We start from the raw sequence: 15075 nt of genomic DNA on the forward strand, positions 1-15075 counted from the left end.
ATTTCACTTTTAGAAGAAAACTGGAGAGGCTGCTTTCTGTTTTTATATCGCCCCAAACTGTGGGATCCCATTTGATCTGAGAACAGCAACTCAAACAAAACTGTAAATGGTGGCTTCTCATTGTATTTGTTCAGTAGCGTCACTGTTCATGTTTTATGGTTCAGTGATATAACTCTTTCTGTTTGTTCATACCCTTGTTTTAGTTTTTTAACACTTTCTTTATTGTTTTAGCATATATAGACAATATAAAAGACAGTACACAAACGTCCACAAGACGTCACAAAATGGAGTACATTACAAGTCACATACATAACATCAATTCATTAAATTAACTTCACAAACAATACCCTTGATGTTCCTCATTTGTTATTGTCATTTTCTGTCATCCTCTGTAAAGCACTTTGAGCTGCGTCAAGCATGCAATATAAATAAAGTGTATTATTATTATTATCACTGACGCTTTAATGTGCAGAGATTTAATCTGTAACTCTTAATCTGAGCTGTTCAAACGAGAGCGGGAAGAAATAACATGTTTTTCTTTGGGGGACGCTTCTGTGTTCCAGCAGCTCAGTCAGTCTGAAGTGATGATGTTTTCAGATCACCATTGCACAACATGTGTATGCACTTTCTCACATACATCAGCAGAGCACTACCTGGTTGCATGTTGTACTACATTCCTGCTTTTTGCATCCGTATCATATCAGACCGTGTTGGAGCGTTTGATTAGTCCGGAGGTTTAGGAACAATGATGCAGAAGCTATAGGCAGGAAGTCGCTACAGTGTGTGGGTCACTTCCTGTTTCACTTAAGGACACACACACACACGCGCACACGCACAAGCACACGCACGCGCACACACACACGCACACGCACGCGCGCGCGCGCGCACACACACACAGATCCACTATAACCTTTCACAATTAAAGCCCGGGACATATTAGCTTAATTTTTCTGTCACACATCCAGTGTTTAAAGGCCTTTTTATTGTTGTTGTTTACAGTAGATCACTCATACAGTGTGTGTGTGTGTGTGTGTGTGTGTGTGTGTGTGTAGTGCCGCGGTCCATCGAGTGTCCATCCTGGGACTGGAGGGAGAGCCGGGACTTTGACGAGCTGAACCACATCCTGCAGGAGAGCAAGAAGCTGGGCAAAGCTCTGGAGAGTCTGTCCCGCAGTGAGTCCGAATGTTAATGTTTACAAACATTAAAGGGACGGTTTGGACGGAAAATCAAAATATGTGTGGCTGTTATCTCTCTAGATGTTTCTCTAAATATGTGCGGCTGTTATCTCTCTAGATGTTTCTCTAAATATGTGTGGCTGTTATCTCTCTAGATGTTTCTCTAAATATGTGTGGCTGTTATCTCTCTAGATGTTTCTCTAATAGTGTGGCTGTATCACTCTAGATGTTTCTTCTAATATGTTGTGGCTGTTATCTCTCTAGATGTTTCTCTAATATGTGTGGCTGTTATCTCTCTAGATGTTTCTCTAATATGTGTGGCTGTTATCTCTCTAGATGTTTCTCTAATATGTGTGGCTGTTATCTCTCTAGATGTTTCTCTAATATGTGTGGCTGTTATCTCTCTAGATGTTTCTCTAATATGTGTGGTGTTATCCCTCTAGATGTTTCTCTAATATGTGTGGCTGTTATCTCTCTAGATGTTTCTCTAATATGTGTGGCTGTTATCTCTCTAGATTTCTCTAATATGTGTGGCTGTTATCTCTCTAGATGTTTCTCTAATATGTGTGGCTGTTATCTCTCTAGATGTTTCTCTAAATATGTGTGGCTGTTATCTCTCTAGATGTTTCTCTAATATGTGTGGCTGTTATCTCTCTAGATGTTTCTCTAAATATGTGTGGCTGTTATCTCTCTAGATGTTTCTCTAATATGTGTGGCTGTTATCTCTCTAGATGTTTCTCTAATATGTGTGGCTGTTATCTCTCTAGATGTTTCTCTAATATGTGTGGCTGTTATCCTCTAGATGTTTCTCTAATATGTGTGGCTGTTATCCCTCTAGATGTTTCTCTAATATGTGTGGCTGTTATCTCTCTAGATGTTTCTCTAATATGTGTGGCTGTTATCCCTCTAGATGTTTCTCTAATATGTGTGGCTGTTATCTCTCTAGATGTTTCTCTAAATATGTGTGGCTGTTATCTCTCTAGATGTTTCTCTAATATGTGTGGCTGTTATCTCTCTAGATGTTTCTCTAAATATGTGTGGCTGTTATCTCTCTAGATGTTTCTCTAATATGTGTGGCTGTTATCCCTCTAGATGTTTCTCTAATATGTGTGGCTGTTATCTCTCTAGATGTTTCTCTAAATATGTGTGGCTGTTATCACTCTAGATGTTTCTCTAAATATGTGTGGCTGTTATCCCTCTAGATGTTTCTCTAAATATGTGTGGCTATTATCCCTCTAGATGTTTCTCTAATATGTGTGGCTGTTATCACTCTAGATGTTTCTCTAATATGTGTGGCTGTTATCCCTCTAGATGTTTCTCTAAATATGTGTGGCTGTTATCCCTCTAGATGTTTCTTTATGCAGGAACTATAAAGCGTTGACCTTGTCACTGTGAATCCTGAGAGGAAACCAGATATTTCTCTGTGATTTAAAACATCTTCTCTCTGCAGGCATCGCCATTTCTGACGAGCTGGACCAGGTACCGTCTTTATAAACTCTCACACACACTGATCACTCATCACACACACCAAATAATGACCAAATAAAACATAACCCATAGGGATTGTGTGTTCCTGTTCGTGTTCTACGAGGCGGATATGGATCAACTTCTTGAAACACATTTGAAAATGTCTCACAAGACACATCTGTGTTTCTGCAAAAAGCCCCGATTGCTCTCTGATTGGATGATATTACAGATCCTCAGTGAGCATGTCCTCTGCAGATGCTTCAGAGTGTGTCTCACACTTTGTCCTCGGCATTAGGACATGTCTCCGTCCTTGGCTCTTCGCCCGGAGACTCTCTCTGAAGGACGGGGAGTGAATACTGATCACACAGACCATCATATCTGATCCTGTCCTCGATTCAGACAAGCAGACAGATCTGTGAGCGTGAGGGATGTTTACTCAGACGGTTCGGTGCTTTGATTCTGAAGGGCAGAGTCTTGGTTATCATTTCTTTACATGAGAGTTAAAGATCGTAGGGCTCAGATGAAGGGAGGCATCATTAGTTTACATTCTATCCAAATTGCAATATTGGCTAGAACAATAAAGGCTAAATATCTACAGGTATTCCATCAGGTGTTGTCGGGCTGCAGAAACGATTCCACCGACTTTATAAAACATCCTTGTTTCGGACAGACCCTTTATTTGCATGAGGAATCAGGTATCTAAATAGTTGGCAATAACTGTATTTGTTGATTAACTAATCACTTAGACCCCGTTTACACGAGGACGAAACGGGTTGTATCCGCATAGTTTCTCTCGCGTATAGCCCGTTCGTTCACACGAGGCCGGAACGGAACCACGGACACGGACCCCGCAAACGATAACGGGTCCCAAGGTGGATCTGCAAACAGAACGCTCTGGGGGGCCAAACGGCTCTGTGTGTACGCCCTATACGATAATTTCCTGATAACGATGAAGCCATAGCCCCACCTCTGCTGCTCACTGCTGTAGCATGGTCAGTAGCTACTGCTAGTGCTACTGCTACTGACCATGCTACAGATGTTAGTGCAACATCTACAGCTCCTCTACCACAACCATCAGCAACAAGTGGACATGGAGAACTACATGAACTACATGTTGCTCAATCCACCGCGGGGCATAAACAGAAGGGCAACCATGGCAACCATGCTCCGGGGTCTTCTTCGCTGCTTTTGGTGTATTTTGTGGCGGCAGCAGCGCCACTTACAGGCCCGGCATATGTACTACAGCGTCTCCAGTGGTCTCGTGTGAACGGACACGTTAAATGAATCGAATGCGTGTGAACGGAAGACTTTTTTGAAAACGCAAACGTTCCCGTGTAAATGGAGTCTTAGTCAGTTTAGCGCTGCAGCTCTTGCATTATGCATGATAAACAGTCTCTGTTTAGTCCCTACATTTGAGAGAATAAGACCTGGAAAGTGCTCAAATTTCACGTTGAAGAAAATGTGAGACATCTGGATAAAAAATGCTTTTAAAACTTCTTCTCTTTTTCGTATAAATCTGCATTTCTTTCATCCTTTTTTTATCATATATTTTGCAGAAGTTGGGGGGCTGTAACTCGGCGGACAACCCGTATGATGCAAAGCCTGCACGAAATAAATTAAAACCTCACCATGACCTTGATTTACGTCAAAACATGTGCTGTTTTTAGATCTTTCATTTGAGAGAATACAGCCGAATGTCATGTCCATATTTTTAGGGAAGATTATAGCCTTTTTGTATTTTTGCATGAGAGATCGGGTATCTAAATAGATCACTTTCTGTGTTGATGAACTAATCACTGAGTCCATTTAGGTCTGCAGTTTCTCATTATGCAGGTTAGACAGCAGTGAGAGATCACATTTTGAGCAAACTATCCTCAACGCCTGTAAAATATAATATCCAAAACTCATACAAAAATGTATAAAGAGTGGTTTGTTAACGATGACAAGCCTGCAGCAAATCAATTAAAAGCCACACCATGAAAGAAGTGCTGTTTTTAGATCTTACATTTGAGAGAACACAGCCGAATCATGTGTCATTCTTTTTTATCATTTCTCCTGCAGAACGTGGGGGGCTATAACTCGGGGGTGCGGACCCGGGTGGTGGGGCAGTGGGTTGGGCGAGAGGAGGAGGACGCAGACCCTCTGGCCTCCGAGATGCTGAAGCCCCCCCTCCCTCGAGAGAAGACTGAAGCGTGCTGGAGCAGAGAGAGCAGCCCTAAAGCGAGGTGTGTGTGTGTGTGTGTGTGTGTGTGTGTGTGTGTGTGTGTGTGTGTGTGTGTGTGTGTGTGTGTGTGTGTGTGTGTGTGTGTGTGTGTGTGTGTGTGTGTGTGTGTGTGTGTGTGTGTTGTGTGTGTGTGTGTGTGTGTGTGTGGTGTGTGTGTGTGTGGTGTGTGTGTGTGTGTGTGTGTGTGTGTGTGTGTGTGGTGTGTGTGTGTGTGTTGTGTGTGTGTGTGTGTGTGTGTGTGTGGGTGTGTGTGTGTGTGTTGTGTGTGTGTGTGTGTGTGTTGTGTGTGTGTGTGTGTGTGTGTGTGTGTGTGTGTGTGTGTGTGTGTGTGTGTGTGGTGTTTTTAATTTCTCACATAATGTGTATTTAGTATAGCACCTGTCACAGAAATAAAATTCACAAAGTGCTTCACAAGAAAGATCAAAATGAATGAAATTAGTTAAAGCGAGGTGTGTGTGTGTGTGTGTGTGTATGTGTGATCAGCTTTGTGTGTGTGTGTGTGTGTGTGTGTGATCAGCTTTGTGTGTGTGTGTGTGTGTGTGTGTGATCAGCTTTGTGTGTGTGTGTGTGATCAGCTCCGTGTGTGTGTGTGAGCTTTTCTAACTCCAGGGGAACTTGAGTAAAGTTCTCACACAGCTTTTGTTGCTCTTCAGACTTCCTGCCGGCTGATAATCCCATTTCAAAGGCGTGATTAAAACATTCTGCTCCAGCCACGATTTCAAATTAAAGCTAACCTCGTTTCTCGGCGCTCGAGGCCAGAGGAATTTGGTGCTTGGTATTTAAAAAATGGCCCAATTTGAGAGAGAGAGAGAGAGAACTTTAATATCCTCTGAGCTTTTTATAGAAACTCCTCGAAATCTAAAATAAGCAGAAACACATAATTAAATTTCTCAGCTGAATCCCACTTGACAAAAAGCCCCTCTAACACCAACAAAAACTGACTTGATATTGACTTTCTATCCAGTTTCAAGCTTTTCTGATCGTAAAATCTTCACATTTTGGTGCTTTTTACCTCAAATGAAGGATTTTTGTGATGGGACGTCTATCAGAGGAACAAACTGAGCCTTTGCAGACCATTTACATGCACACTGCAGGAGAGGGAACACCCCAAAGAATATCAAACATATCACTTTTAGATCAGATTAAGAGACGACCACCCTGCTTTATGAACAGATTACCCACTAAGAGGATATGAAGACGTTTCAATCATCCTCTGACCCTCCACATCATCAGTGTTTCATTCAACTGAGATGAAACATGAATACCTCCTCAGCCTGTGGGGTCTGAAATGAATTCCTCCAATATATCGGTGATGCAGAATCTGTATCATAACTCTAACCGTGCAGAGATTACCAGCCGCTCTCATTAACCCTGAGAACACATCTCCAGGGAGGAAGATCACTATATTTCTTCATCTTGGTGAATTTCTTTGAATTGAACAGCAGCCCAGGAAACCTTCTGGTGCTTTGATGCAGAAGACTATTCCCATAATGCATCGTGCTGCTAACCGTGCGTTTATAAATGCTACAGCACAGTATGCATCACATATTTAGGCATGAATACGTGTAAATTAAAGCAAAGGAACCCAAACGTAATGGAAAAAGGAGCTTTAATGTTCATTACTGGATTCAAGCATCGTTGAGTTATTATTTTTTATAGTTTTGTATGTGTTTTCGTCTTGTCTTGTCTATTTATTTTTTAAGAGAAAAACACTCAAGGACACACTCAAGCACACAAACAATAATACTGTTTTGGCTTTTTCTGTTTAGTTGTATTTTTCTTATCTTTATTTAAAGTACAGTCTTGCATATGTGGCTTTTTATGAGCTTAACTTCTCCTCTCCGAACGCCGTCCATTCAGTCTTTGTTTTACACTTTGTATTTCATTATAGGCTCTCCTCGACTAACACATGGGCGCTTTCAACACCTCATATCCTTCTAACTTCTTATAAAACCTCCTTTTTTAACCAAATATCCTCCGTAACTATTCCTCTGTTTCTCTCTCCTGATCTCCTCCCTGATAACGACGTGATGTGCAGCTGCAGAGGCTGCCAAATGCAACGTTTAAAATCACACGTCTGCACACACGGAGGGAAACTCACCATCAGGACAGATATAGGATGAGAGGATGTAATTAATATAGAAGCACAGTTATTATTACACATGTTGTCTCAGCAGCTGAAAGCATGTTATTATAGATGATAATTCATATTTAAAGTACTTTAGGAAGGATTCAAAGGTTTTGATTGTCATGCACAATAGCGTAGTTGTTGGAAATGCAAGTCTGAAGCTCCTCCAGCAGTGCTAATATAAGAATAGTGCAAATGACCCCAAAAATACAAAAAAACATCTGCAAGAAACAATGGTGCAAGTAGAATACAGGAATAAAGGGAAATGCATGAGAACGTGTGGAGAAATCATACAAATCTGGTTCATTTTGAGTCATTACGTCTCATATTCCAGTCAATATTTTTATTTTATTTATGAATTTGTGTTTGTATGAATTTGTGTATGTGTATATATAAATATATAGAGACCATTGTCCTAACTTGCCTGTATATATTATATGAATGATTATATAAATTATTCAAGATTATAAGTATACGTTTATATTGTATGTTAACATATATTAAGATGTAAAAAAAAATAATAATAATAATAAATAAAAAAGGGAGAAGGGGTCGGATTAAATAAGTGTAAACTTCTTCCGACCCCTTTTCGGACGTGTAATTAGCTAAAGCTTTGTTGTTTATTGTTTATTGATATCAGACAATGATACTACAGATTATTAAATTATTAATTAAATGTTTCGTTTTGTTATTGCATTCATTTGTATAGCACTGTATCATGTCTGTATCACCTTTTGTTTCATTTGTATTTTCTTTGGTTTTACACGCTCGAAAAAAATAACTAAACTAAACTAAACTAAACAATAGCCATAGCCCTGACTCTTCCTCTGCCCTCCTCCTCCTCCGTCTCAATATACTTAAGGAAAATACCTAAAATAGTGCCAATGACCCCAAAAAAAACACATAAATGAATGCAAGAAACAAAAGTGCAAGTAGAACACAGAGAATAAATCAAATGTGCATGACAAGGTGTGGGAATAATACAAATCTGAGTATTATTCATTTTGAGTCACTACATCTCATATTCCAGTAAATAGCCATATCCCTGACTATCTTTCTGCCTTCCTCCTCTTCCTCCTCAGTGTGAAGATGGAGACGAAGAGTAAAGGTCTGAAGGAGCAGCAGCAGCATCACAAGAAGCTGCTGGCGGCCATGTTGTCCCAGGACTCCTTCGACTCGCTGCCCCCCCCCCCCGGAGCCGAGGAGGACATGGAGGACGAGGACGAGGCCATGGAGCTGCTGGGTAATTATCTACAGAACACACACGCACACGCACACGCACACGCACATTATTAAAGTGCAATGCATGAACACAGGAGGGAATATTCAAAAATTAGTCAAACTTAACATAAAATGCTTTTTAAATTGCTTAAAAAGTCAAAATCAGTCCTTTTTCTTCAGTTAGAATGCAGAATCTGATTTAACACAATAATAACGATAAATATTTTTATTTTTCATCACAATATCAAACTGGAAAAATAAGTCTTAAAAATATGAGAAAATAACTTGAATTAAATATAAAACATTTAAGGAAATGATATCCACCAAGGCAGTAATGAAAAACAATCATAGTTACATTTTAAAGAGCAATTTAATCCTAAAAAAGATGCACTTATTGCACTTTTCGCAGTCTTTCTCCTATAATCAGATTTATTGCACTTGCAGCTCTTTTTAAAAAGCTCAGAAAGAGTCTGCTTTTCTACAAATGGATCTCGATATGAAGTCACTTCCCTCTCCTCACAGATCTGTGACATGTTGTCCTCTCTGAAGAATAACACCGACTCTCTTTCTGTTCCTTCGTCTCCAACATGTCGCCCAATTAGAGTCCTTAAAGTCCTTCAGTGTCTCCGGAGCGTTCTGCTGTCACAGCGCTCACATCGTTAGCTCGTTAGCTCGTCTCTTTCTATCTGAAAGGTCATGTGTCTCCATCGATGTGAGGCAGAGAGACGATGCCTTGTCTTTTCTGCTGCAACGCGAAGATGTCCCAAATTGGGATCAATAAAGTACTTCTTATCTTATCTTCATATTCCAGTAAATAGCCATATCCCTGACTGTCTTTCTGCCCTCCTCCTCCTCCTCCTCCTCCTCCTCCTCCTCCTCCTCCGTCTCAATATACTTCAGAGAAATAAATAAAATAATGCAAGAAACAATGATGTTATTAAAATGCAGTGAAAAAGTCAAATGTGACTGAAAAGTGTGTGTTTTGAGTCGTTACGTCTCAAATTCCAGTCAATGGTTAAATATGATCTTATGACTCTGCAGCGAATGATCGGTCTTACTCTCAAAGATGCTCATAGTTTTTAGAGTCCAAATACTATAGGATGCAGCTAACTTGTTTTTTAATCATCTATTTACCCGCTGGTTGTTTTCTACACTAATCAATTAGTAGTTTGGTGTGAAATGTCAGAAATAGTCAAAATAAATGGACATCAAACTTCCATAAAGTCGAGGTCGTGTCTTTAAACTTCCAATATATATTTACATTTTTGCAGAAAAAGGACTTAATGAATATAAATCTGATGTAAAGATAGCTGGCGATTACTTCATTTGTTAATTAACTGATCACTTTAGTCGATTTATTCCTGTATTCAAATGTATTATTATCTTTGAGCTAATGCACTTTAATAAGATTTCAAACTGAATGGCAGGAAAAATTACTCATAACATCAACAAGTTGGCAGTTATTCCTCCGTTGATCTGATAATTGATTAGTCGACTTTAAATAGATTTGATAACTTGAGTCAATGTTTTTGTTTCCATGAATTACCTAATTGATGCGACACCATGCAGGGCTTCAAAAGGAAAAGAATGTATCCTGAAGTTTCCTGGAGACCCGATGCAGGACGGCTCGAATGTGATCTGTAGTTTGATCTAATGTACAGTTTGTCTGCAGCATTTTGTAAACACTTGGGTTTGTGATCGGATTAAGTGTTTATCCAATCCAACTTGATTTATATAGCTCATTTGAAGAGTTGACCAAAGTGCTGTACATCAATAAATATATAAAAAGCAGCATGAATACATTTAGACACAACCCAGGTGTGTATGCAGGTAATATGCAGGTGTATAGGGATTTAAAAAGTGGTTATTCTATAGAAAATGAATGCATTGTTTCTCTTTTGAATCAGAGAGTAACTGGAGGATGTTGGAGGCGTGTTATGTATTCGCTAAGGCTGACATCTAGTGGTTCAAAGGTGGAGTTACAGCCTGTTTGGAGGCATTGAGCCAGGTACAACAGTTCACCTACAGTAATAGAGAGGCTAAGACAAAGTTTGTATGCCAGCTGTTTCTGAAACTGTGCAACATATATATATATATAGGACATAGAACAAATAAAACAGATATAATAGTGCAATAGAATGTTTTGAGACGTGCAAATAAATACAAATCTAATAGAAATAGTTCAAGAACAGTGCAGACGCTGGAGTTCAGAGGCTTTAACCTGTAAAACCCCAAGGACCCCGCCGAAGGGTCCGAAAATGCTACATCTGCTAGCACCAGTGTGATCTCTGAAGTGTCATTTATGAAACTATTAATGTTCCACACCCAGCTGACGGGAAGAAACTCAGCTAACTGACTATACGAAAAAATAAATAAATAATAATAATAATAATAATAATTCCCACAAGAAGCCTTTCAATGAGCCCTTAGCAAATACGGACTAATGCTATTTCTGCTCATAACTCACAAAAATGATCATTTATAATTATACTTTCTGCACAAACAACACATCATCTGAAAGCTGAGATTCCACAGATTCCATGGGTATACACCCCATCACTGCAGGCAATAACTCACTGAGCTAGCAGCCAGAACATAGCAAATAAACAACATCAGTTTTCAAATCCATGACAATAATTAGCAGGTTACATTTTACAATAATTTTTTTTTTTTTTTTTTTTTTTTTATGGAATGAATAACTATAGTGATGATTCAATGTTATAAAATGATTTTTACAGTCTGGTTCCATGAAAAAGGTCAAATGGCACTGATGGAACCAGATGTGCCCAAATATACCCAAAGCTTAGTCCGCCTGGACTTTTTTTCCCTAAATCTCTCTAAAAAGGTCAATTTTCACTTGTTTTGCCTCAATCTTGATACAGGGTACTTATTATATGTTATAATTTGGATTCCTAAAGCTTTTAGGCTACTAACCCATCATTCAAGGGTAGTTTGCACTATAAGTAATGGTTTTTTGTTAGGCGGAGGTAAGAATTTACACTTTTTTACTATGTTCCATCTGAATTCACTCTGACACAGAAACATCTATATTGATTCTGACACGTCTACATCCATCTCACAGATGTAACCTTGCTTTGAGAAAAAAGATTATTAATTTAACCCTTTTAGAAGTGAACTAATGGCGCATTTCCACTACACGGCCTCGCTCGGCCCCGCTCGGCCTCGCTCGGTATGGCTGGGCCTCGTTAGGACTGGCTCACTTTATGGCGCATTTCCATTACAGTTTAGGAACTGGGGTAGTATCTATAGTAACGCAGTGTAGGCGGAGCCGTGACGTCATCTTCAATGAGAACCCCAGAAAACCAACACAGCCGTTAGCTGTTAGCACTCAGAGCTCACAGCTCCTCATATATGTTCAGAAACTAGACAAAAGTTAAACAAGTACAAACCACAGACTGCCTGTGTCATGGTGAATACAGTCGCTGCTTTATTTATGTCTGTATAGGCCGTTGTTGTGAGTGTGGACGGTCGGAGCATATACTGCGTTAGCTTAGCCAATCTCCATTTAGAAAACACGCATTTTAAAAGGTGTTTCGCCTGCCGTCTGTCTGCAGACTTGACAAAGCATTAATTCATGGTTTTTACTAACCGGTATCAGTATGTTGTTACTTCATCATTTTGAAACGTGTATTACAATTAAATCACGGTCAAATATGTCCATCTTGTTGTAGTTGTAGCCCCCTTGCCAGCGATCCTCTCTCTAGTTTAGCATACTCAGCCCGACTCAGCCTCGTTGTCTCTGGCCCTAGACCCACGATTTTATGAGGCCAGAAAAACTGTGAATTAGGACCCGCCGGCCGGTACTAGGCCAAGTGGAAACGCAACCAAAGACGGGCCGCTGACGTCACAGCCCTCTTAAACCGTGCTCCGCGCTGTAGTGGAAACGCGCCATTATATAGTCATTTGTTCTGGGCATGTCATTTTCGAGCCTGAAACCTGAAAAACAGGCTTGGGGTCTAACAGGGTAAGAGACTGGGAGGTGCTGATCATCCACTGGGGGGCAGGAGAGGACCAGTTAGTGTGTAACACCAGAGACAAAGCAGCGTAAGAAAGCAGGTTTAGAAGAAAGTCAGACTGTTTTTCACCAGATGTCGTCCTGCAGCAACTGGATACGGATCTTATGAGAGTTTTAAATGTTAATCCTGGCTTTACAGAGCAACAGCACAAAGCTTTAACACAATTATAGAAACCAAAGACATGGCTTTAGGTGGATTTGTTTCGTTCTTTAAAATCAGCTTTTATTGATTCCTCTGCGCCGTGTTTTCATTCGTTCTGCTCTGAAGATCTGCCACAAAACCATATTAAACATGACTCACATGTTCTTGGAAGATGTCAAAAAGAGACCACAGATGTGTGTGTGTGTGTGTGTGTGTGTGTGTGTGTGTGTGTGTGTGTGTGTGTGTGTGTGTGTGTGTGTGTGTGTGTGTGTGTGTGTGTGTGTGTGTGTGTGTGTGTGTGTGTGTGTGTGTGTGTGTGTGTGTGTGTGTGTGTGTGTGTGTGTGTGTGTGTGTGTGTGTGTGTGTGTGTGTGTGTGTGTGTGTGTGTGTGTGTGTGAAGGTGTGTGTGTGTGTGAAGATGTGCGTGTGTGTGTGTATATACTGGAAATCTGATCAGGTGGAGGACAGGTAGCTTTTTTTAAAAGGACGTGAGCCAATTTTGACCACCCTGAACTTTAAGTGCAGACTCTCTGGAGGTCATGTGACGCCTCAGAGTTCAGTATTTTATTGTATCACCACATACCAGAAAAAACTAATAACAATCAGGTGTCAGCTGTTCTGTTTGTGTGCAAAGGTCTGCATGCTAACACGCTGAACTGAGAGCATGGTAAACATTATATTATATATACATAACATTATACCTGTTCATCGTAGCCACCATGTTAGCCTTAGCATTTGGCATGTCTGGAGACAGGTGTGTAAATATGTTTTATATTGAAGTTATTCAACTTAATATGTTTTATATGTAACACAATATCCTTTATTGATCCAGCCTGATGTCTACTGGCAAAAAGCCGCTTTGTTGTGGGGTGATGACTCTCATTTGATAAGATTATAATCAGCATGGAAGCTAATAAAGATGATTTGTTAGGCTGCAACAATAGTACGTTAAACACTCTCTCTTTTTTATTCCACCTGCAGTGAAACCTGTAGTACATTTGTAACACATGGCTGCTCAGTGCTAACAGCCTCAGGCAGACAGACTGCAGACGAGCCTGACGCCAGCACACACACACACACACACACACACACACACACACACACACACACACACACACACACACACACACACACACACACACACACACACACACACACACACACACACACACACACACACACACACACACACACACACACACACACACACACACACAGCAGTTTCCCTGGAGACGGAGTAAACACAGCGCAGCTCCATCAGGTTTTGGCGCACGTTGCTTCGGCACTAAATATGTCACTTGAAAGCTTTTTTTTTGTTTCACCTCTTGATGGTTTTTCCCCTCCGTGATGCAAAGAATGTGGCCCGTAAAGAAAGTCTTAACTGCGCCCAATTTGACGCCTGTAAAAGCCTCCGTGGTGCCGACGGATCCGCTAATCGAGAGGCAAATTGCTGCGGTGTTTCTGCAATTATTCCCCCCAAAAAGAAAGCACAGACAGAATGATCTCAGAGAGGTATTTGAACTCCTGTGTTGTGACTACTGCAGACAGACAGAAGCAGCCGATAGAAGATCTCTGCTCTGTTATCTGCAGCCAATGAATGCCTGCTTTGTGTTTATCTGAGATAATAAAGTGGCTTGTGAGTTATAGTCTTGATGCAGTAATTGGTGTGTGTGTGTGTTGCTGTTTCCATGTGTTTATCACAAACAATCAAGATGAAATATGTACGGCGTTTAAACTCCAGTTCTCCATGTTTGTTTTATATGAAATGAAACGTTATCGCTCCACTATCTTTCCAACCTCTTCTCGCTGAGGCACGTTCACGTTTTGATGGATTATTATTTGATATCTGATTAAAATCATCATGGCGTAATTCATTAGATTTACAGCTTCATATTTAGCAATACATGTAATGACTGTCTCGTGCTGATTTCTCTGATCTCCAGCATTCTGTTTTTTAACCTCTTCCCTTCAGCTCTTTTTCTTTTACAGTTCAGCACTAATTAGGTTTCAAACTAATGTTAGTTGTCCACAGCTGACGTTAAACCGACCGGACTACTTTCTGCGGATTGATATGACCGCAAATAGTCCCCTTAATCCTCCTTAGTCTTTTCTGCTTAGCAACAGTCTGTTATCGAGTATGAACAGCCTCTGAAATGTCCAAATGGACCAATCAGTATCGAGTATCCACCTTAACTGTGTCGTTAAGACATTTACACTCAAAGGAAATAATCACTTGCACTTCATTCTTACTTTATCAAATTAAATGCAATAGCTCTTCTGTCATCATCTGTGTTTGTGCAGGCATGTGTCATTATTATATTATAAGTGATTTGAATACGTTTTTTTTGGCTAAAGAAGTCCGCTATGATCAGCTGCTGCTTCTGTGTATTCACTATGCATTACATGTTCTGCTCTAATGATCTCCTACAGCTCAATATTAAGCCATTAATAACATTTCTGTTTCATATTTCCCACACACACACACACACACACACACACACACACACACACACACACACACACACACACACACACACACACGCTCAGTGTCGTTATAGTGTGTATGTGTGATGGTTGCGGTCAGAGAGTTAAAAGCAGTGATAAGACTCTCTCCATCTGACTCTGATCAGAGGGGGGGTCGGGGTGCGATTGAAAGTCGAGACATAATTCTGAAATGTAATC

General features: G+C 40.3%; 1 protein-coding gene across 1 annotated transcript in view; it reads left to right on the forward strand.

The window, feature by feature from the left end:
- The window catches only part of cunh8orf34 (chromosome unknown C8orf34 homolog), a 68104-nt gene that overhangs the window by 23197 nt on the left and 29832 nt on the right, over positions 1-15075 (forward strand). The window contains 4 exon segments of the mRNA XM_034115538.1: positions 1053-1172; positions 2626-2654; positions 4704-4867; positions 8077-8237. Of these exon segments, the coding sequence (XP_033971429.1) occupies positions 1053-1172; positions 2626-2654; positions 4704-4867; positions 8077-8237 (474 nt within the window).

Source organism: Trematomus bernacchii, unplaced genomic scaffold, assembly GCF_902827165.1.
Source record: "Trematomus bernacchii unplaced genomic scaffold, fTreBer1.1, whole genome shotgun sequence".
In the NCBI taxonomy this organism is placed as follows: Eukaryota; Metazoa; Chordata; class Actinopteri; order Perciformes; family Nototheniidae; genus Trematomus; species Trematomus bernacchii.